Here is a 23,366-nt window from a genome sequence, read left to right on the forward strand (position 1 = left end):
TAAACTTTTCAAACCATTGACAATGTTTCATACAGGAATCAGAAAGTGTTCCAACTGATTTCTCAGAATACTGTTATATGTGGTTTAATGGTCATTTAAAAAATATCCATGTTGAAATGTGTTAACCATCTTTGTTATAACGCAGTAACCTCACCACCACCCAAACCAGTCAGCAGTAATCACAGATTCATACTCCTGTATGTACGTCATACTCCTCCATACCACATACATGTGTTTACCAATCAATAATCAAAATGTTAAATAAGTTGTTTTCAAATCGTTCAGAACACAAACCACTCATGCGCTTGAGTTCAAAAGGAGTGCAGCGCTCACTCATAACTCATTGTGATTGGCTGATGCTATCTCAAGCATTTCATTTTCATAGCGCTCAGTGTTTATGCTTGAGGCATAGTTCACACAGGTGTCTGTGAAATCGTTAAGCAGTATGATTTGTTCTGCTGATGTAATCTGCAGGGCAAGGAGCTACAAGTCGAGATAACAACTCCTGTCATTAAGTTCCCCAAACCGACTTTATTGTATGGGTTGATTAACACAAGGGCTTTGCTCTGCGTTTACTGTACAAACATGAACGCATATATTGAAGTCCATCTCTCACTGTGCCTTTCATATTCAACCTGGAGAAACATTTTCATTGATGTTTATGCTGTTGTTAAAACAAATCACTACCTGTTTGAAGACTGATGGTGTTGAAGTTGAAAGGGGCTTTAGTCAAAGTGGTTTCATACTTCATATTAACTTGTATTTCGTACTTGAAGTTATATTTAGAAAAAAAGTGCCAACTCCTGATTGTTTTACCATACTGTATTTTACAACTATGTCTGTCTAAAGGAATATTTTGACAAATGTTTGCTTCTTTTTGTTGCCAACTTAGATTAGGAGATCCATGCCACTCTCAAGTCTGTGTGCTAACTGTAAGGCTACAACTACCAGATGGTTATTTTATCTTAGCATAAACAGTTTAATCAGGGTAAAGCAGTTAGCCTGACTCAAAACCAGCCAGCACCTTCACAGATTAACGCATAATATCTCTTTGGTCGGTGACAGCAGTTATCACTTAATGCCTCTGGCCATGAAATAGTTCAGCATATTACTGATTCTCATTCATTCTTACTCGACTGATATGAATTGAGAGTGGTATCAATTTTCCCATCTAACCCTTGGCAACAAAAAAGCAGATTTCCCCAAATGTTGAGCTTTTACAAATGGGTTTTACAAGTAAGAACCAAATGATTCATCATTTGGTGATGCTACGCAAGACATATTCTTGATATTCTGTTGAGTGGTTTAGGAGATGCAGCGAAATAGCCAAACTCAGTGTGACTGAAAAGGTGTTGAATCATGAATCATGTTATGTAGCATATAATGTTAATTCTGAGTAAAGATTTCAGTGTGTTTGTCATTATAATGACATGTGGCTATGGTGTGCTCCATCTGATTGCTGCCAGTTCTTCTCGTAGTACCAGAGAATGTGAAAATAAAACCCACTGCAGAGATTCCTGTTTTTTTGCATATTTTTCCAGTATGTACTCAGTATCTGTAACATAAGTCTGATTACAAGACAGGCAGAAAGAAAGAAAGGCCAGCAACAAGGTGCGCACCATAGTGCCACACGTTATCTTCATCCCCATTGGATTTCATCATCTCTTAAATGAGTCATCATCTTCAAAATAATCTAAATGACATATTGTAGAACCTCAACTTCCTGTCCATGCTATGGGATAGATCTCTGTCAGAATACTGGGAGTATCAGAAAACTGTAATATCTCTTATTATTGTTGTGTACTTTTTTAAATATCTGGTTGGGTTTGTCTGAGGGTGTAATCACCACCAGGGGGTGATGTACATGTACGGGTCTGAGCTGCACATTTTTGTGACAGACTAATGTATTTACGTACAGATTGCATTGGCCTAACTTTGTGACTATTATATCAATTTATGAATGAAATGAGTGCCAAATATGCTTGAGCATGATAAAATCTGGGAACTGCAGGTACTCTCTGACTCATCGAGTGAGCCCAGAGCGACTTACTGCTGTTGTAGACTACTTGTGATATGAATGCACAGCTGAAGGTTTAACCATGCTAAATATTTTTTTCTTTTTTTTTCTTTTTTTTTTTTTTGCTGAAAGAGAAAACTTCTTTATGTTTTTGTCTCATTTTGAAAAAGTTTCTTCGATTATTTGTTGTATGTTTATGTGTCAGTCCATGGCTTACAAATGAGTATGCAGTGATGGTCTTATCATGCTGCCATTAGAACTGAATATATATATATATGTATATATATATATTTAAAAAAAAAACCTGATTTGCTTCATCTGATGGACTAAAATGAAAATTTACATCATTTTCATTCTGAAATCATTCCACACAGAGATGTGTTGTATGTTATCTGACCTCCTCTTCATCCCACCCTGTCCAAAAACAAAGTGAGCCTAACATTTGGTGAATTTTACCCTGAATTTTATCAACTAGTGTGAATTTGTCCAAAATGTAAAAGTAAATGTAATTCTGATATTAAAACGAAGCTATGAAAATATCTTATTGTGCACTAAACAGTGTCTAATTTATTTTTATTAAGTCAAACCTTTAATGTCTCAAATTAAATTAAATGTATCTGAGCTGACAAGACATTTCCCCTCCAGGGTCATGTGCCTCTTCAGTTCAAAACATGTAAAATGCTACAACATTTACAAGATTTTTTTATGGTAGTTCTTTATGGTAGTCCTAGAATTTTTTTTTGTAAAATTTACCAAAACAGGCTGCTAAAAAATCAGAACCATAGAAGATCTAACAACAAAAAAGCTTTTTTTTCATAGAGAAAGAAACAAGTCAGGTCAAGGTGCTCCATGTGAAGACCCAAACATTTTGGACTGTTAATGATCAAATTTGATCACTGTAGAGGCAAAATGCTTTGTTTGCTCTGGTCTTTTTATTATTTTCTAAAGAAACACTGAAGACAGATATGAAACAGACCTGTTTAAATATGTGTAATACAATACTTTATCCACTTCATCTTGCAGCCCAGCAGCTAAGAGATAAGCTGCACTGTGTCATGGATGTTGATACACTGAGGTTAGAGCTTATGTTATCTATGTGAACAGCATTCAGAGCACACTGTCTTTTTGTTAGGATATGTACAGCTGTCTGTAGCTCAACAACCAGTCCAGGATACATTATTTGTTATGCAGTTGGACGAAATGGTGTTTTCCATTTTTGCTTAAACCAGAAATGAAATCATGATTTTATTCAACAATTGTTTTTTGAAGCTAAATCTTAGCTTGTGCTTAGTGTCTGGTAGAAAACAATTTTAATAATATGATGTACAGAGGGTATGGTCCTTGATAGCTCTAGATATTTACAGCGAACTGAAAATATTTGGCTTAAATAGTAGCTGTCTGGTATTGTGTTTGTAGGTCTGTCTTGTTTCATGGTAACTGAATAATTGTATCAAAAGTGGAGCCTCGCAGATAAAACGGAGCCTTTATTATTTCTGCTCTACCTGGTGCCACTAATGTTAAGTCTGGAGGGTTTTCACTTAACTAAGGCCCTTAATAATTCATTTTGTTTTAATGGAACACAGGTAGATGGACAATGCCTGCTGGCTTACATGACGTCATGAAACTCGGTTTACAGTTGGCCACTTGAGGGTTGGATTTCTGTTGTCTAGCAGATGTACCTGAAATATGATCTTCTGAAATTTCCAGTTTCCAGTGGAGTTTTGACCACAAACAATTCACTGTGTAACAAACAGGGGCTGAGTTGAGTTGTGTCATGGCTGCACGTTTAAAAGAAAAGTGATTTGACACACAGAAAATTGCAGATAAGCCAGATGATGTTGAGGCAAATTGTAGTAATTAGTCAAATACAACTTTACTGATGACACCTATCCGATAGTTATGTGTCAGTGTCTTAAGTGAAAATGTGAAAGAGGTCTCTTACATTATAAATTACTCTTGCTCTGCAACTGCTGGATGTATAAATAAGCAACTGTTTGCTAAAAAGTTTGCCACATCAACTTAGGATGACTTTATACAATACAATACAATACTGTGCTTACAAGTTGTTTCCACTGCCCCCAGTGGTAAAAAAAAAAATCAGTGAGTTGAAGTGAAGTTGGAAAAAATGTTTAACTGGGGGCTTCTAAGGCCTATCAGTGTTTTTAAGTTAAATGTTGTTAGCGCATGTTAGCATGATTACAGTGACAATGTTAAATCATGTTTAGTAGACTATGAAAAACCATGAGGTCACCACCCTCATTTAGCATGCCAGTATTTGCTGATTAACTCTAAATACAAAGTACAGTTGAGGCTGATTGTAATGTTTGCTCTTTCCACGGCATCCAGGGCAATTTATATGTGATGTACAGATAAGATAAACTTAATTGATGCCGTAGTGGTAAATTCAAGTGTCACTGTAATTGGAGAAGTAGAGTAAAGTTGACATTTTCAAAAAAATAGAGGAAGAAAGTAAGTGAACTGTAAAAACTGACAAGGTTATGAATGAGCCACAAGTACACTTATGGTACAGCACAGTAAGGTACAGTGTTATAAAATAAGTAGACAACACAGTGAAGTCAGAGATCATGGAGATAAATATGCAATTTTTTTTTATTAAAATAGTGAATGAATAGAGCTGTATATGTACATGATACAACATTGCATGAATGTAACATATTCCTTTAAGATATTTAAACCAGATGACTGTGCAGGCAAAAAAATCCTGCTTTTGTTATTAACAGGTTTTTTTTTTTTTTTTTATGGCCCAAATTCCCTATTGGCAGATAACTGAAGCCTGTGTACAGCCACTGACATAACAGAGACGGCTCAGCTGATTTGGTTTAGTTGTTAGCAACTGAGCTAATCTCAGTGACACAAGCAGCTCCTGTCTCAGTGGAAAAATACAGCAGGGAAGTGGTATACTTTGGATCATTACCAGATTCAAGTTCTTCAAGTTAGATGGAATGCCGTGTAGACCAATCCAACATAGGTTATAGAGGGGCCAGAGGAAACCATAGCTACTTTGTTGTTTGTGTAGTGAGCCTGCACAACACCCATCTGAGAGGAATACTGATCAGTTTGCTGTAACCAGCTCTTGGGGGAGGGGGCTTTGTGATGGAGGGGTAAGTACCTCACTTTGTTTTTGTTTTAGACAGACTGCTACATGTATCACTTTAATTCTAAAATATGCTCTAATAAGTGGAGCTTTCTGATTAACACTTACCAGTGAAAATTTTCCATTCCTGATAATCCTGCCAGCTTAAGTTCAACAAATAAATAAATAAAGGCTACCAACAGTGCCAAACAATCAGCTGAGTGGTTTTGTCTCCGGTGCATAACCCAGAGCTATAAAGGTTTGACCACCCTTGTCCTTTAGATGTGGAAGAGGTGGAAGGACATTACAAGCCAGATTTAATGGTAGCTGTAATTAATCTACTACTCTTCCTAACCATGTCAAGGGAATTCCTCAAAGCAAACAGCCTTGAGACGCCTGGTCAGGATAAGAGTCTGGTGAAGAAGACTCAGCTGTTGGACCGTGGCCAGTGGGCAAGCAAGTTAGAGTTTTTACTGGCTGTGGCAGGAACTCTGGTTGGACTGGGAAACCTCTGGAGGTTCCCATATTTGTGCTACAAAAATGGAGGAGGTAAGCAGGATTCCCATTAAAATCACATAATCTGTGTACTATTACATTTACTCTTTGGCACAAGGTCAAACAGCTGGACTGAATCTGAAAGTGATATCAACAAATGTGGACAAAGAACACTGGTTCATAAAATGGTAATATATAATTAAATAAGGAAGTTGCTCAAGGATACGACAAAGCTTCAGTGTGTCACTAGAGTTTTTTCCTCTGTGTGATGAAACGAAAGTCAAGAAACAAAGGACCTCACTGTTTTTGCCTTATTTGGTAGTTGGTCATAACTTTAAAAAACCGGTTTGAAATCAAAACTACAACTTGTTAAGTTCAGACAACATCACTATCACACCAGTATCAGTATAGTTGTTACTACTTTTGTAATTTCCCAGTTATGGGACTAATAAAGGATTATCTTATCTCTTATCTTAAGGCCACAATTTGTGGCTATATGTATTACATTGTTGGATCAGTTCTTTAGAACTAAAAGTTTAGAGTATCTGAATCTGTGGATCCTGCAAATACTGTAAGACATTGTGGAACTAATACTGTATTCAGATGTAGACATGCAAAAGACAAAAACTATTAGGCTATTAGTACTGTTCTCTAAACTGATTGTTGAATTCTCAGTGCATAAAAACAAAACAACAAAAAACCAGTAACAAATAAGACTGATGCTGCAATGTGCTTCATTATCAGATCTGATCTGAGAACACTATTTTGACCCAGTTGTCACCTGTTCTTCAGGTGCATTTTTGGTTCCATATGTTTTGTTTCTGCTTGCTTGTGGTATCCCAATGTTCCTTCTGGAGACGGCCATGGGACAGTTCACATCTCAAGGGTGCATCACCTGCTGGAGACACTTTTGTCCCTTGTTTGAAGGTTAGTGTGTTCAACAGAAATGCACTAGTAATGTAACTAGTAATAGTTGTGTATTATTTTAAAAACTAAAATTTGTTAAGAAATGTGTCACTCTTTTGGGGTTAAACCTTTTCTTTCCTTTTCTCCAAAATAGAGAGATAGATAGATAGATATGTTATTGATCCAGAGGGAAATTCAAGAATTGCATTCAAATGTTGGATGCAGCTGTACATGATGTAATGTAAGGGTGGATATATAACTTAGTTTTATAACTTAATTTTTTAAGAAATACTGTAACCTGATTTGATTATGACTGTATGTATACATGATTTTATTAACTGATTATACTTGCTTATATCTTAGGGACAGTGCATTTAACAAAACATAACAACAATGAACTTCATTAGTAAACTGGAAGTTTACTGAAAGGGGCTGAAAGCTGTTGGTCCGGTACGATAATGGGTGTAATCTGTGAATGTGATAAATGTAGTCACAGGGTGTGACACACAGACACAATGGCTAACCTGTGGGAAACAGGATTATGCATTTATGGGTAGGGCTTTTTTCTTTGGTTGTTTGTTTTAAAACTGTCAGCAACACTTTCTGACTTCCCTACTAGGTCTGTGTAGAAAAATCTTTAAAAGCAGGTCATAAATATGTTGTTTTATTTTTTTTAAAAAAAAGGCTCAACAATTTCTTTCAACATCTGAATATCTGGGCACTATAGCTTTTAGAAAATTCTATTAACACCGGAATAAACAGTTCATTTTCAGCTGCAGTTTAATATACATTTGGTGCTCTAGAGAGTATTTACAGCAGTACAACAGTGATGTGGAACTTAAATTAAAGTGTCTATATTTACCCTAACAAAGAAAGTTGTCACAAAGTGAAAGGTGTGGCTCATTGACCTCTTTTTAATAGCTTTTGGAAACCAATCGACGTCCTTGGCACAGATGAATTAGATATGTTGAGCTAAATTTTACAACAAGACAACAAGAAAAAACCTTTGCCTCTGTGATGCAACTCTACTTTAATGCGGCTTTAAACATCTATTTCTTTTTCGAGAGAGGTTTTTTTTGTCTCAACAAAATTGTATCAGTAGGTTCACAAAATTAAAGCTGTCACCAGTTAGTTTAACTTGGTAGGTGTGGAAGCTGGCAGACTGGGAAGAAACTCTACATTTCTGTGTTAACAGTTTACCAATCCGTGCCACAGTCTGAGATGGCACGCCATCATAACCATCATTATCAATAATATGTATTGACTACACTGTATGTTGCCTCAGGGATTGGTTACGCTACCCAGGTTGTGATTGCATATGCCGCTGTGTCATACATCGTCATCCAGGCATGGGCGTTTTTCTACCTCTTCTCGTCCTTCAGTGCTGAGGTTCCGTGGGCCAGCTGCAGAAACACCTGGAACACAGGTACATATGCAGATAGCTGCAAAAATTCACTATGGGCATCACAGACTTCTGCGTATATGTGTCGCTCATCAGATTCTTATATGTTGTGGTTGTATGCCTCTGCCAACCAGTCAAGTCAGCAGCAAAACATACTTTAGCCAACTGAAAGAAGGCCCATCTACAGAAAAATAATATCAGTTTAAATGTATGCTATACTGTATTTAGAATACTTGAAATGTTCCAGCATGTCATCAGACATCCCTTTTTTTGGAAATTTTGTAATAATTAGCATATGAATTCTTGATGTATTGACAAAAACAGACATTTATGGACATTTGTTCCAAAATTTGAAGAAATGTTACAAATAGGGCAAAGGGGGAATAGATCACCTGGAAAAAAATCATGCCGTGTGCCATGGCTGTCACCAGTGCAGAGGCATAATAAAATGGTTATGGATTATTTTGTATGAATTTGAATATAGAAAACTGTCTTTCTTTATTCAGGTATGTTATCTACACTTTTATCAATTATAATATCTCCTCTAATTGTAGAGTCTTGTGTTGAATTTGACAAAAAAAATGCATCATCCAATTGGACAGCACCTACGAACGCAACAACACCTGCAACAGAATTCTGGGAGTAAGTATTATCCACTGCTTTATAGCTTATATAACATGCTTTAGGAAGATTAACACAAGAAGTGCATAGGCACCCTGCTGTTTTTGTGTGTTTGTCCTTCTTTCTCTTTTGCCTTCTTGTAAAGAGGAGCCTGTGACAGCCCCTAAATATAACTGGTTATATATTACAAACACTAGCACATGGAGAGGTCAGGCCAAGTAATTCAAGAACATATATTTTGGTGACTGACGATGTGTATGCAAATGAAACTTTGACTCGCTAAGGAAGTAACAGAAGTGTTTATATAACCCTGGTTGCAAAAAAATTCGGGACACATCATTTTCAGCCTATATTCAACTGAATACAATACAACATTTATGTAGTTTTAACAAATTCCACCTCTTTCTCCTCCCAGTAGAGTGAACTAGTGGTTCCTTTTGTCCAAATGCCGCTCTGCCAATGCCACACAAGATGCCCACTGTGTTCTCCTTTACTCTGCTGACAACAGTGGGCACATAGCTGACAACTATCAGACCCCTGCTCCAGGTCAGAGAGTTTGGCTTTCTTCCAAAATATTCCACAAAAAATTGAATTTATAAAACTTTATTGATCACTTTATTCGATCAGATAATTTTTTGTATAGAATAGATAATCAGTGCATCAGCTGTCCGATTACGATCCCGTTGGTTTTTAAGGCAGTGCTACCCTAGGGATCAGTAGTCGCAGACGTTCCCTTTTGGTTTTCAGCTTTACCTCTCGCATGCAGAGATTTCTCTGAATTCTCTGAATCTTCCAATAATGTTATGGCTTACAGATGGTGAAATATTTAAATATTGTTTAACTGTGCATTAAGGTGTTGGAATATTTACATAGTTCATCACAAAGGGATGGACCTTGTCACATCCTTGACTGTCAATGACTGGGACCTTCTGAGGATTCTCCTTTCATACCCAATCTTGATACTATCACCTGTTACCAATGAACCTGTTTACCAGTGGAATGTTCCAAACAGATGTTTGAACATTTCACAAGGTTGTTGGTTATTTGTTGCCCATGTTCCTACATGTTGTTGACAACAAATTCAGAAAAAGCAGAAATTCACCCAAATCAATAAAATTGATAAGTCAAAACATTAACAACTGTTTTCAATTGAATGTCAAAAAAGAGTTCTCACATTATTGTTTTTTGGAATCCAGGTTCCAATGTACCAGCTCTGACTGGATGACTTCTGTATCAGGGCACATGCATCTTTAAATATAACTTGTGAAAGTAACCAAAAGTTCTCTTTCGTAGCATTTGTTCTGATGTCTCACAATAGTATATTGACTCTCCTGTTTTGTTAGAAAAGCTTATGTCCCCTTATGCAGAAATATGCAGATAAGGCAGGCCCACCAAGAGCCCACACTCAAAACAGCATGAGCAAGGCTCGGAGATGGACTATCCAACTCATTAAACCTTGCTAGCGTGAGGCATGAGGCAATATCCTGGATAACCCCCCCTCTGAAAAGGGTCAACGAGAGTGCAAAACAACTGCTAGAATATGTCTGCTACCCAGTTTGAACCTGAAGGCCTGAGCTGGAGTAGGCCAGTGTGATAGCATCCATTAATCACTGAGAAAGACTTTGTTTGGTATAGAGCTTGCCCCTGTGGGACTTAGCCTGGGATACAAACAACTGGTCGTCTTTACTGAAGGCCCTTGTTTTATCCATATAAGTATGCAAAGCACAAACTGGATGCAACGCATGCAGACGCTGCTGTTCTGTAGAGCTGTAAGGAGGTAGCTGAAATGGTGTCATGTCCACTAGCATGCATGGATTGATCACCCAAGGGATCAAAGCAGGATTTGGCTGCTGGCACACTGGCTTCCCTTTAAAAGCTGGTATAACATGTGTAGATAGCAGCCAAGTAAACTTTAACAGTAGAAAATACCGTCTTTTTGTCATTTAGGTCCTGCAGAAGGGACAAAATTGCACCAACTCAACACTGAAAGTGAATTTTCTGTCTTCTAAGATAAGATAAGATGAACTTTATTGATCCCGCAGTGAGGAAATTCACTCATTTCATAGCAGCTCACGAGAACAGAAGAGAGTACAAAAAGCAAAAAGTGTGCAAAACAGTTTATAGAGAGTTTATATATTAACAGTTTATTATCTATCTATCTTTTAAAATAAACACTGTACAATATACCACTATACAGGCTATGTGCGTATCAGCATAGTGGTGGAAGGTGATGATTGTGGGTAAGTGTTGCACAGTTCTGTAAGGATAGGGAGGGAATGAGGACTAGACTGTTGAGTTGTACAGTCTAACAGCAGTGGGAATGAAGGACCTGTGGTAGCGTTCCTAGCAGTCTGCCACTGAAGGAGCCACTCAGAGCCTACACTTTCTGATGCAGAGGGTGAGAGGTGTTGTCCATGATGGATGACAGCTTGGCTAACATCCTCCTCTCACCCACCTGCTCACCTTCAGCTGTCCCTCTGGCTACACTCAGACCATGTTCTGAGATGTCCTTTAGGCCCCTCCACACATCTCATGTGTTGTTCTGCTCCAGCCGCTCCAGCTTCTTCTTGTAGCTGTTCTTGGCCCCCTGATCAAGTACTTGAGTTCACACTGAACTCTCTTCTGCTCTACTCTCTTCTAGCCCACCTCAAAGACTTTGAACTTACGGTCATAGATACATGGTGGATGATGCTCTGGTATTTTGAATCATATTAATAAACTTTAGTGACAGTCAGTAAAAAAAGAAATGTATTAAATTAAGAGATGAGGTCCCTGCACAACAGAGGGGGGGGGCAACCAATGCTTGGACTGTCAGTAAGTAGAAATAAGATCATAATCAGGAAGGGGAACAGGCCTTTACGAACAGGCCTTCAAGGGGAACATGTATAGTTGAACAAATGGGCACTTTTGTGCTAACTGATCTTCTTACAGCAGTGCGCTTTGGACGTGCAAGAACAAAAAAAGTGGGCAATGTGACTTTTCCTTTGAAAAAACGGGTCCAGGATTCGCTGTGCAGTCAAAGCATGTACTCTGAGAGTGCAATACACAGTAATGCAAGGTCTAATGAGATCTGCTACATACAGAGGGGCGAGCCAATTTACAATTTTGTGAGTAATCAGAGGCACCTCAGAGTCTGATCTGACACCAACAGGAAGCCCCCCTAACCCTAATCCCCTAACACAAGGTAGATACCAGACATCAAGATCTCTGCATCAGTCATGGACAGGAAAGACTTAATTATAGCTATGTTATGCAAGTGTAAAGAAAAAGAAAACAATTTTGGCAATTTCTTTAATGTGCTGAGAGAGGAGAGTAGGATCAAAAGAGAAAGACAGGATCGAATGTGACATCAAGATTCGCGACAGTTAAATCACACAGTTACCAAGAGTTTCTATTACTTGATCAAACTGGTGTCTCTTTCGAGCTGGTCCAATCTCAGTTTTATCAGTCCCAGCACTCTAAAATACATATCATATATGACCTGTTTTTCAACATGAATGTGCACTGACACATGATCAGTGATTTTTAACTTTCATTTTTATTATGTTTTGAGCATTATGAATAATCTTGGACAAAGTTCCCAGTGTTTTTATCTCCAGACTGTTTTCCTGACTCTGTTTTGGCAATATAACATGTTTATTTCAGGAGACGAGTACTGGGTATATCTCAGGGGATTGAAGAGATTGGTAGCCTGAGGTGGGAGTTGGCCTTGTGTCTCTTACTGGCGTGGATCCTGTGTTACTTCTGTGTTTGGAAAGGAGTGAGATCCACTGGAAAGGTAGAAGTTTTTCTTTACAAAATGAGATTATATTGTGCATATGTGTGTGTGTTTGTGTGTGTGCGTGTGTGTGTGTGTGTGTGTGTGTGCTTTTTCTTCCCCCCTTTTTCTACTTCATCTTAGGAGAAAGACAGGAACTGGTAACTGCTGAATTTTAATATGTAGCACAACTGCATGGAAGCACTGGCATTTGTTTCCTTTTACTCTATATTTATTACAAATTTGTATGTTTTTTAAAGGTTAACATTTTTTTAAGGTGTTGTGGTGGTTACACCAAAATGCATGCTACATAGACAATGGATCTCATGCAAGAACATTCTATTCTTAAATGCCTCTTCATTTTTTTCATGAACACTACTTGTAATAATCTTCTAAGTCAGAGTCAGAAAAAAATCTCTCCAGTGTGTAGGATTTAGGGATTTGGGGGGATGAAATAGAATCTAATATTTAATGAAAAAATAATGATAAAGTTTTGATTAAAGTATAAACTAAGAACAGTTGTGTTTTTGTTACCATGTTGTACTGGCATGCTTATACAGTACCATACCAAACAAAGAGGGCCTTTTGTGTTTTTCACATTTTGAGCAACTTGTTGTTTCTTACACAAGTATCTCATGTAAGAGTAAAAATAAAAAAAGACACAGGGCTGTAAGTCCTGCTGTTGTAACTCAAAATGTGGAAATAAAACACATTTAGCTGAGTCAGCGATCAGTGCTGTACTGTCACTGAAATAGAATGCAAATTGTCAAATATAAAGTTAGATGGGTGGGACAAAGATGCCAACACTTTGTCACTTGTCACCCTTTTGCAGTTTTATACGGTAGATGATGTTAGTGGGCATTTATACCAGCAACAGCCCTGTGTTTAAAAAGTGAAGAGGGATGCATTGGTGGGGACACGTTGTTTAAGTTACTGCTGAGACAATCCAGCAATTCAAGACTGTTGGAGTAACAGATTATTGTTAGGTTTCACATAAGACAAAACACTGCACTGCAATAGTTTAACAGGATTTTTCCACTACGGAAAGTTGCCACACGTTTTTTTTCCTGCTGTAAAGATATCTCTACATGACTCGTGAAGCACTCTGGATTATACTTAAATTGGCTAAGGCTAATTCATCAATCATAAGTGAAAAAGATCAGCATTGTCCCGGCTACCTGTTGTCTTCACCGTCCAATCCTGTAGCCCTCTGACAAACACTACCAGCACCAAACATGTAGTAGAAGGCAAAACACAAAGCGGATCAATCAGAAGAATCACAACTGCATACAGGTCACAAATTAGACAAGGAAGAACTGTTAATGAAGGGAGAAACAACATTCAAAGTAGGATATCACACCATGCTTGGTGTGACTCCTACTTTGAATCGATAATTATGGTATATTTAGCCTTTAGTGGGGCAGCATGGTGGTGCAGTGGTTAGCACTGTCGCCTCATAGCAAGAGGGTTCCAGGTTCGAATCCCGGTCTGGGCCCTTCTATGTGGAGTTTGCATGTTCTCCCTGTGCCTGCATGGGTTTTCTCCGGGTACTCCGGCTTCCTCCCACAATACCAAAAAACATGCACATTAGGCTAATTGGCTACTCTAAATTGCCCCTAGGTGTGAGTGTGAGAGTGTGTTTGTCTGGGTGTTGGCCCTGCGATTGACTGGCGACCAGTCCAGGGTGAACCCCGCCTCTCGCCCGTAGTCAGCTGGGATAGGCTCCAGCTCCCCCGCGACCCTGACGGATAAGCGGTATAGAAAATGGATGGATGGATGGATAGCCTTTAGTGTTCAGGAACTAATATGCTACAAAGATCCCTTGATATTTACTTTCTTTTTGGTTTTTCACTTCCTTATGTATCTGTTCCGTTGCAGCTTCATGTCAGATTCCAATATTCAGTTTTATAACAACACTAAAAGATGAAACCTGCTTTTGTCTCATGTTGACAGGTAGTTTACTTTACAGCCACTTTCCCCTACGTGATGCTGGTGGTTCTGCTGGCCCGTGGACTCACTTTACCAGGAGCTATGAAGGGCTTAGCTTTCTACCTGTATCCTGACCCGACAAGGTTGGTGGACCCTCAAGTAAGTAAAAAAAGTAAAAACGTCAAGCATTCAACATAAAAACCAAGTCAAGATACAAGCTCAATAGCACCCTGCCAGAGGCTCAAATACTGCAGTGCACTTCTATTTCACAATATATGCCTGTGGAACAGTCTGCTCTTACAGATGTTTAAGTGGTGAGTATTCACTAACATTTATCTTGTGGCACCTGCTTAGGTCTGGATGGATGCAGGGGCACAAGTTCTTTTCTCTTTTGGGATTTGTCAGGGGAGTTTGACAGCTCTTGGCAGTTACAATCAGTTTAACAATGATTGTTACAAGTAAGTGCTCTCTGCTTTTTGTCCTCACTAAAACATGTAGATTGGTCTGAGATTGAAGCAGTTCATTTTTCTGTTGCTTTTTCTTAAACATACTATTATGATGTGATAAGCAACTGTGAACGCCCGCTATAATTTTCCACGTCGGCACTGTCAAATTGCTTGACATGTTCAACTAAACATACACTGTATTGCCTAAAGTATTCACTCATCTGCCTTTACACGCATATGAACTTAAGTGACGTCCCATTCTTAATCCATAGGGTTTAATATGACATCGCCCCCCTTTGCAGCTATAACAGTTTCAACTCCTCTGGGAAGACTTTCCACAAGGTTTAGGAATGTGTTTATGAGAATTTTTTGACCATTTTTCCACAAGTGCATTTGTGAGGTCAGGCACTGATGTTGGACGAGAAGGCCTGGCTCGCAGTTTTCGCTCTAATTCATCGCAAAGGTGTTCTGTCAGGTTGAGGTCAGGAATCTGTGCAGGCCAGTCAAATTCTTCCACACCGAACTTGCTCATGCATGTCTTTATGGACCTTGCTTTATGCACTGGTCCAGAGTCATGTTGGAACAGGAAGGGGCCATCCCGAAACTGTTCCCACAAAGTTGGAAGCATTGTCCAAAATCTTCTTTTCACTGGAACTAAGGGGCCAAGCCCAGCTCCTGAAAAACAGCCCCACACCATAATCCCCCCTCCACCAAACTTCACATTTGGCACAATGCGGTCAGACAAGTACCGTTCTCCTGGGAACTGCCAAACCCAAAGTCATTCATCAGATTGCCAGATGGAGAAGCGTGATTCATCACTCCAGAGAACGTATCTCCACTGCTCTAGAGTCCAGTGGTGGTGTGCTTTACACCACTGCATCCGACGCTTTGCATTGCACTTGGTGATGTATGGCTTGGATGCAGCTGCTCGGCCATGGAAACCCATTCCATGAGGCTCTCTATGCACTGTTCTTGAGCTAATCTGAGAGCCACATGAAGTTTGGAGGTCTGTAGTGACTGACTTTGCAGAAAGTTGGCGACCTCTGCACACTATGCGCCTCAGCATCTGCTGACCCTGCTCTTTCATTTTACGTGGCCTAACACTTCGTGGCTGAATTGCTGTCATTCCCAAACCCTTTTACTTTGAGTGAATACTTTTGGCAATGTAGTGTATTTTGTAGTAGGTTCTGAGAGTTTATCGTTGTCTCTAACATACATTATTGTTTAATTATCGTATGGTAACATTTTTACACCATTCAGTTTGTTTTTCATAAAAAGTAAACAAAATTACCAAAGAGTCATTTATTTGCTAAATGCTTTATGTTTGTTTGTTTGTTTGTTTCCTCAGGGACACATTTGTTCTGTGCTTGGTGAATGGTGGGTCGAGTTTTGTGGCAGGGTTTGCAATCTTTTCAGTTTTGGGTTTTATGTCATATGAACAAGGACTACCAATATCTGAAGTGGCTGCTTCTGGTAAGAACACCATATAACTGTATATCGGTGTGGTATAAGTATGTTTAGTAACTTTTGGCTGGAAACTACTAGTATAATAATGTACTGTAGGACTCATGGGTCATCACTTAATTTGTTAATTTAACTTGATTTAATTCAATTCAGAAAGTGTGTTTCTCAGCTGGAATACTGCTGATACAGTAAATGCCAAAATTTGTTTCTGTGACAAATTTTAATCTCTTGTTTAAGATAATTAACATCAGAAACATGACCATCACTTAAGGGTGCTTTCACGACTAACCTGTTTGGTTCAGTTAAAATGGATATGGCTGTGTTTGCCCGCTTAGTTAATTATTCCCACGAGGATTCTCAGACCCTGTGATCTTATGAATCCAGTTGCTTCTCAAGGTAAAGGCGTCACCTGCCCACAAGAGCACAGCAGACTCTGTTTTGACAGAACCAAACAGGCCAAGTGGCACCTGAGTATATTTAATCTTTTGTTAGGTGATTACGTAAAAAGATAAATATTGTCCCTTTAAAAACAATCTAAATTGTATTATTAAAAACTGACTTCTCAAATACAGGACCTGGCTTGGCATTTATTGCCTATCCACGTGCAGTAGCCATGATGCCTTTACCTCAGTTATGGGCGATATGTTTCTTCATCATGGTCATCTTATTGGGTGCAGACACACAGGTGAAATGAAAACATATTTCATCAGGTTAAGCAGTTATAAATCCTCAATTCAGTTTTATTACTTTTTCAAGACAGTATGTCAGTTGACTCATTGCTCTGTGTCTCTGGCAGTTTGTGAGTCTGGAGTGCCTGATGACCTCTGTGACAGACATGTTCCCGACTGTGTTTCGAAGAGCTTATCGTCGAGAACTGCTGCTGCTTTGCCTCTGCTCTGTTTGCTTCTTTCTCGGCCTCCTTCTCGTCACAGAGGTGAGAACTGTTCTTAGCTTCCTTAAAGAAAGAAATTAGCACACTTTTCTGTTCATTTCATGATTAAGTGCTCATTAATCCAGAGCCTGCAAAGTAGCAAAACAAATGAGGCAGAAATAAGATAAAGGTCATGTGGTGGTCAAGGTGAAAATGAGAACGTGAGACCAATAGCAAGATGACAAATGTAACAGTGGTTTACAACCTGCATAAACAACCTGCCCATTTATTAAAGGTTCTGGAATCAGTTCTCTTAATATGTTAAGAGATAAAAAGGAGAAGATGGTTTACATAGGAAATTCTGACTTTTGTACTTGTAAGTGTTGAATTCTGGCAATTCAAGTTTCAAGCATGACGTAATAAGCAACTAATAAAATCGCAGTAACAAGTTATATTATCTTTCAGTAACAACTAACTCTATGTCCTCCTGCAGGGAGGCTTGTATTTCCTCCAACTTTTTGATCATTACGTTTGCAGTGGAAACAATCTTCTCCTTCTTTCCGTGTTTCAGTCCATAGCAATTGGATGGATATATGGTGAGTCATTATGATTGTCCTACATTAGTAATATAATATACTTGGGATGCCTTGGTCCACCTGTTAGAACACATACAATACATCAAGATTGAGTCTGGATTTGACTCCAGCCTGAGACCCTTTGTTACCTGTCATTCCCTCTCCCTGTATCTGATTGACTTGATACAGTTTATAGATTATTAAAAGTTTAAAAAAACTTTGACAGATTAAAAACCTGTTTGAGGAAAAAAGCCTTTAATCAGTGGTTTGTTGTGTTTTTGGAATAAAGTGAAGTCAAACAATTAACCAAACCAGTAGGACATCACGCTGCAGGTCAAAGGTCACTGACTTGTTGGTTAATTGGAGGACACGAGACAAACTGTTGTTTCAGTTAAGGTTGGTGTCAGTTCCAGAAAATCTGAAACACCCAAGCAAATCTTCATTTGTGGCTGTTTTTGACAGGCTGTCAAAAGTGAAGATCCAAATCCTTATTGTATATATTACTATACTAAGAGTAATATTTCACAGCTGTGGTCCTTGGTCAGTTGGTTTACTGGATGATTTGCCTCCACTTTAATTCTTGAGTTCTCTTTTACATTTAGATTTGTTCCCTCTGTATGTTGTGTTTAAGCTTCTGTAAGCTTAAAGGACATTTAAGTGTGTTTGAAGGTAAATGAATACAAAAGATCTGAGAGAGCTCTATACACACTACCGTCACACGGCACACTTGTCAAGGGAAATTAAATACTGCCTCAGAGGGGTTTGTGGTTAGAGTGATTTGACATGGTGAAGTGGTTATAATTGCAACACTAATAACATGAACAATAGTTACTTTCAAATCCCACTTAAACTTATATGTCCTTTATAAAGCGACTTGACTTGATGCTTGTGCTTGAGTGTATGCGTGTTTGTTTGTGTGAGTGTACGTGAGAAAGAGAGAACTTGAAAGTATTGATGTTAAAGTCCACAGATAGTAAGGTTACCAAAGAGAAGTTTCATTCAAACCTGATATATTTGATATTAAAATTTTTTGCATTCCTATCATCACACTACAGTGTCACCACATGACTGAACAATATCAAATATATATACACACAACTAGTGTGACAGTGTGGAGCTCCTTTTAATTTAAATATATTTTAAGTTAAAAGTGTGTTTTCCTTTTCATTACCAGGTGCAGATCGTCTCTATGACAACATTGAAGACATGATAGGTTATCGTCCATGGCCATTAATGAAGATTTGCTGGCTTTTCGTTACCCCCATTGTTTGCATGGTGAGTGAAATACAGTCACTACCTCTGACTAGTGGGTTAGTAAGTGGCAGGAGGTGAGGGATGAAGAAGAGATGTGAGTGAATTAAGGGAGATTTGAATTTGGAGAGACAGGCACACATTCTTTGTTACAAAAGACTATATATATATATATATATATATATATATATATATATAGAGAGAGAGAGAGAGAGAGAGCTTAAAAAGAGCTTGAGCAGCACATCTTGAAACCCCTGTCTGCTTTGAAATTTGAAATCTTTGTCTGGGAGAGACCTTGCTGATGCAGTATAACTACCATGTGTCTTGTTGCTATGCTCAGTCTTGCAGAGGTGTATGACCTGTGACATGAAACAGTCTTTCACAACCTCACCTTGGAAGCAGAGTTTGGCTGTTCCTCACCCGGTTTTAAGCCTCCTACACAGCTGTTTCTGTTTCAGTTAATGACTGTTTTTCAACCTATATGTGAAACTGATGATCATTAGCACCTGTTTGAGAGAGAGACAGAGAGAGAGAATGAGTCTGAGTGTACCACTCAATGACATGGGTACCCATTAAAAGGAAAGAGGCATGTGTATCTACTAAGTAATTGATTAATTCCATAAATAAGACCAAACAGATATGAATTTTACAATAATATACAAACTGAGAGGAAGAGAAGAACAAAATTATACAGATTAAATAAAAGTAATGAGCAATGATTCTATCAGTGTACTCAGTCCATTACCAAACTCCAAGAGGCTGTGAGTTAAATGTAAATGGGAACAATGAAAGAGTAACATTTCAAAATTGAACAGCAGCGTTTAAGGTCTAGGCGACTATTCAAACTTGAAACGGAAAAAATGATCTTATCAACAAGACTGGTGGTAAAACTGTGGATTAGCTAACATACACTACATGGCCTCCACTATTCTGGAAAGAGTGAAAAGGTATTACTGCAATCAGACACTGATGTTGAGAGATAAGACTTGTCCAATTCTTTCCAAAGGTGTTTGAAGGGGTCAAGGTCAGGGGCCTCTTCACAATTATGTCTTGTCTGTGGTGTCTGTGGCTATTTTGCAAAAATATGCCTCAAGTGCTTTTCTAGCTGTATTCTGGTGAGCAATGAGAAAGTATGTGGAAATATACACCTGTGTGGACATGTTGTTTTTATTTGGAATCTGTCCTGAGTGCTGAGGGCTGATGTGTATGCAGAGGTATTGACTGAGCCCTGAAAAGTGAAGCAAATGAGGAAGTGCCTTACAGCTGCATTTTTTCTAAGGCCCAGCAGGGGGAGACCTCACTGGTTTCAAAAAGAAGGCTGATTGTGTGTAAACTTCTGAAGAATTGACCTGCTGCTTCCCTTGATTTATTACCTCAGCAAACTATTCATTTTGTAGCTGTAGATGAAGCATGATATCCTTGAAGGTGTAGCAATGCATGTCCCCCTAAGCTTCTTGCTCTCAATGAAATATGGTCACACCTGACTCCAAACTAAGATGGTGATGGCCGTAATGCCAGACACGAGTGTTCAGAACAGTAGTCCACAAACCAATGGGGGACGTCACAGAAGGTTTACACTTGGCCTTGCATCTCAGGTCAGTGACAGGGCTGCACTGTCCTGCCCAATACCCTTGTAACTGTTGAAAAAGAAGACTGCTGGAATGACGGGAGAAAAGTGGTTTGATGGGGTTATTTGAGGTAGTAATACCTCAGTGTATATATATATATAATACCCTGTAAATTTAGATGTCTATGAATTATTAATGAACAGCTTTACCAAATAGTATTTTTTTTATTCTGAACTGCTCAGATAGTTTCATTTCAATAAATGCTCAAATGATCTATTACCTCACCAATTGATTTAATACCTCACCACCATGAAAGAGTAGAGAAAAAGTTTGAAAAACACATTAATGCTTCTGCTCATCTTATATAAGTCCTATTTAAGACAAGATCCAGAAGGTTTTGTGCAACTGATAACGTCTGTCTGAAGTCTGACAGATCTAAGACTGACAGTCAAGGCCGGTCAATCTTTTTCATGTATAAATCGTCTAACCATTTCTTTATCTGTCTTTGTCTTTCCCCAAAGGAATTGTCATGTTGAAACAGGAGAGAACCTCTCCCAAAGTTCTGCCAAAATGTCAAAATAAATATCATTGTGTGCTTAAGGTAAAGGATCAAAACTAAACAGCATAGCCCGAACCATGAAAACCTGCCCCGACCAAAGTTACACAAAAGTATGTAGACAGGGGTGTCCAAATCATTTTGGTCATAGTGTATGGAGAACACTGCTATGTGTTGATAATAGAACATTCTTGATAAACTGGACCACAGAAAGACCTGAAGTTTGATATAGTGTTGTAAAACACCTGATTTCACTGAAACTGTAAGGAAATGTGCATTTGTTTTGCTCCTGTCAGGGTACCTTCATCTTTTCCGTGGTTAAGTACAAGCCTCTCAAATTCAACAAGACCTACATCTACCCTACCTGGGCCTATGCTTTGGGCTGGTTTCTTGGACTGCTTTGTGTTCTCCTGGTTCCTCTGTGGATCATCTTTAAAGTGACTCAGATGAAAGGGACAGTATGGCAGGTATGAACTTTGGTTGTTTACAGGTAGTGATGACAATGATGCGCTGTGCTTCTACAAACACAAGACATACAACTAATCCAGTCACTCAAAATACACACCCACAGCAGTGAGCTGGCAGGAATGGTAGCCTGAGACTGAGGTATAGGGTGGATTTGGGGGGAGGCCTGAAGGGAAGGAGTGGTGATTTATATTTTAGCTACCTACACATGCTTGTTTCTCCAACTTAACCAACTTGAGCTTTAACACTGTGTGGTAGCCTGTGTACTTCAACCTGAAGAACACTTAGTCTCTTACAGTTGTAACAATGGAGCACATCCAAACAAAGTATAGAGTATTAGAGTATTCTTACTAAGTGCCAAGGTTTGGATTAAACAGTACTCTGCACAGTCATCAGAGTCCATCAACATACTTTAAGTTCTAAATGCTTTCACGAGAAACAACTGTGTATCAAAAAGGCCCTCTAGCCAGATATGTCAGTTAAGGACATGCAGCTGCACATGCCACCATGCTTATAAAAATACTTAACTTGACACTAATAACCCATAACAATGTGAGAAATTAGAGGTGAGAGGTCAGTCTTTTCTATGTAGTCTGTCTTTATGTGTTTGCACCTGTTGGAGTGTCAGACTCATGCTTTTATTTCCCTCGGTTTGATTTGACAGTTAACCTGTTTTGCACCAAAGGCATGAAACACTGGATGAAAGTTGGATTAAAACCTCCAATCATCCCTAATAATTATTTTCAGTATTGATTAAACCATTTTTTAAGTGTTTCAGTGTTCGTTTCTCTTTGTTAAATTATTGCTACATTTATTTGTAACATTTTTACATTGTGTTATTAATTAATTGTCCTATCAACACCCTGTTTCTGCAGAATCTCAGGCAGCTTTGTAACCCTGACACCAAGACACACAACACAGCAAAGCAACCTGAGCAATGCCCTTTGAACCCAGATAACGCTCTTACTCCTGCTGCCAGTGAATACAAGGCAAATGGTGGAGCTGAGATGGAGATGCAAATGTAATGCGTTTTTGATACTGTTTTGAATATGATGTTTTTATTTTAAACTTTTTCAACAGGTTTTTACAAACTAGTAAAGGAGCTGATGAACAATAAATTCTCAATAAAGACTTCCATCTCTACAGAGTTTCCATATCAGATCTCCAACCTGCACAATAAACAGTGAGATTTGTGTCACTGTAAAATGTCTCTGCTGTAGACCTACATTGTAAACTTACAGTATTGACAATACAAAGATTATAATGTTTTTAAAGTTATTTTCAGTTAAAGCAAACGTTTAAAGTGATGTTTTCCTCTATGGAGGATCGGGAGATACCAGTGTTTATTATCACTGCCTGTCTTACTTTCACAATGATGACAAAGTAAATTTTACAAAAATCCCCAGGGTGTTTTATTTTATTTCTTTTGAAAACCTTTTTGAACTTTTACTCTGCCACATTTGAAAGACAAATATTGTACATTTCAGTCCATTACAGTTTCATGAAGGTTCCTGTTCTTGTTACTTTGAGACAAAGCTTTGGAGTCAGCTGAATTTTCTTTTCATTTCTAAAATTGCTGCGTTTGTCACAGGAGACAAACCAGTCACTGTAAACGACTCCTTCTAGTGCTTGTTGCATTTACTGAACAGTTCAATTTGAATATATTGGTGGTAATGATAGCTACCTTATATAAAGATGACAATTGCTCACCTGAAGTTCTGCTCTGCCTCACTGGGAATGTATGATTTGACATCTTCAGTTTATGTTGCACAAACAGGGTTTTTAGATATACACTATTTAGACAAAATCATTGGGACACACATCTTTACTGAATTAAGGTGTGTTGTGGGGTTGTTTTTTAGGGGTTGGGCTCGGCCCCTTACTTCCATTGAGGGGGAAGCTTAATGCTTCAGCATACCAGGACATTTTGGACAATGCTATGCTTCCCA

At 38.5% G+C, this 23,366-nt stretch overlaps 1 protein-coding gene across 1 annotated transcript; it reads left to right on the plus strand.

The window, feature by feature from the left end:
• The first annotated feature begins 4,874 nt into the window (after window positions 1–4,874).
• LOC124056303 (sodium- and chloride-dependent GABA transporter 2-like) lies at window positions 4,875–22,818 on the plus strand. The gene is made up of 15 exons (XM_046383620.1): window positions 4,875–5,139; window positions 5,476–5,660; window positions 6,399–6,533; window positions 7,798–7,938; window positions 8,469–8,556; window positions 12,181–12,313; window positions 14,246–14,380; window positions 14,576–14,679; window positions 16,016–16,140; window positions 16,704–16,816; window positions 16,928–17,065; window positions 17,496–17,598; window positions 18,752–18,852; window positions 21,249–21,419; window positions 22,293–22,818. The coding sequence occupies exons 1-15, from the start codon at window positions 5,132–5,134 to the stop codon at window positions 22,440–22,442; spliced, it is 1,830 nt and encodes a 609-aa protein (XP_046239576.1). The 5' UTR covers window positions 4,875–5,131; the 3' UTR covers window positions 22,443–22,818.
• The last annotated feature ends 548 nt before the right edge of the window (window positions 22,819–23,366 follow it).

Source organism: Scatophagus argus, chromosome 3 (genome assembly GCF_020382885.2).
Source record: "Scatophagus argus isolate fScaArg1 chromosome 3, fScaArg1.pri, whole genome shotgun sequence".
In the NCBI taxonomy this organism is placed as follows: Eukaryota; Metazoa; Chordata; class Actinopteri; family Scatophagidae; genus Scatophagus; species Scatophagus argus.

Excerpts from the sequence above, each read along its gene's own strand:
- LOC124056303 (XM_046383620.1), top strand. Across the intron at positions 12,314-14,245 it reads GAGTGAGATCCACTGGAAAG|GTAGTTTACTTTACAGCCAC; the intron begins GTAGAAGTTTTT and ends TCATGTTGACAG. Across the intron at positions 16,817-16,927 it reads TATTGGGTGCAGACACACAG|TTTGTGAGTCTGGAGTGCCT; the intron begins GTGAAATGAAAA and ends TGTCTCTGGCAG.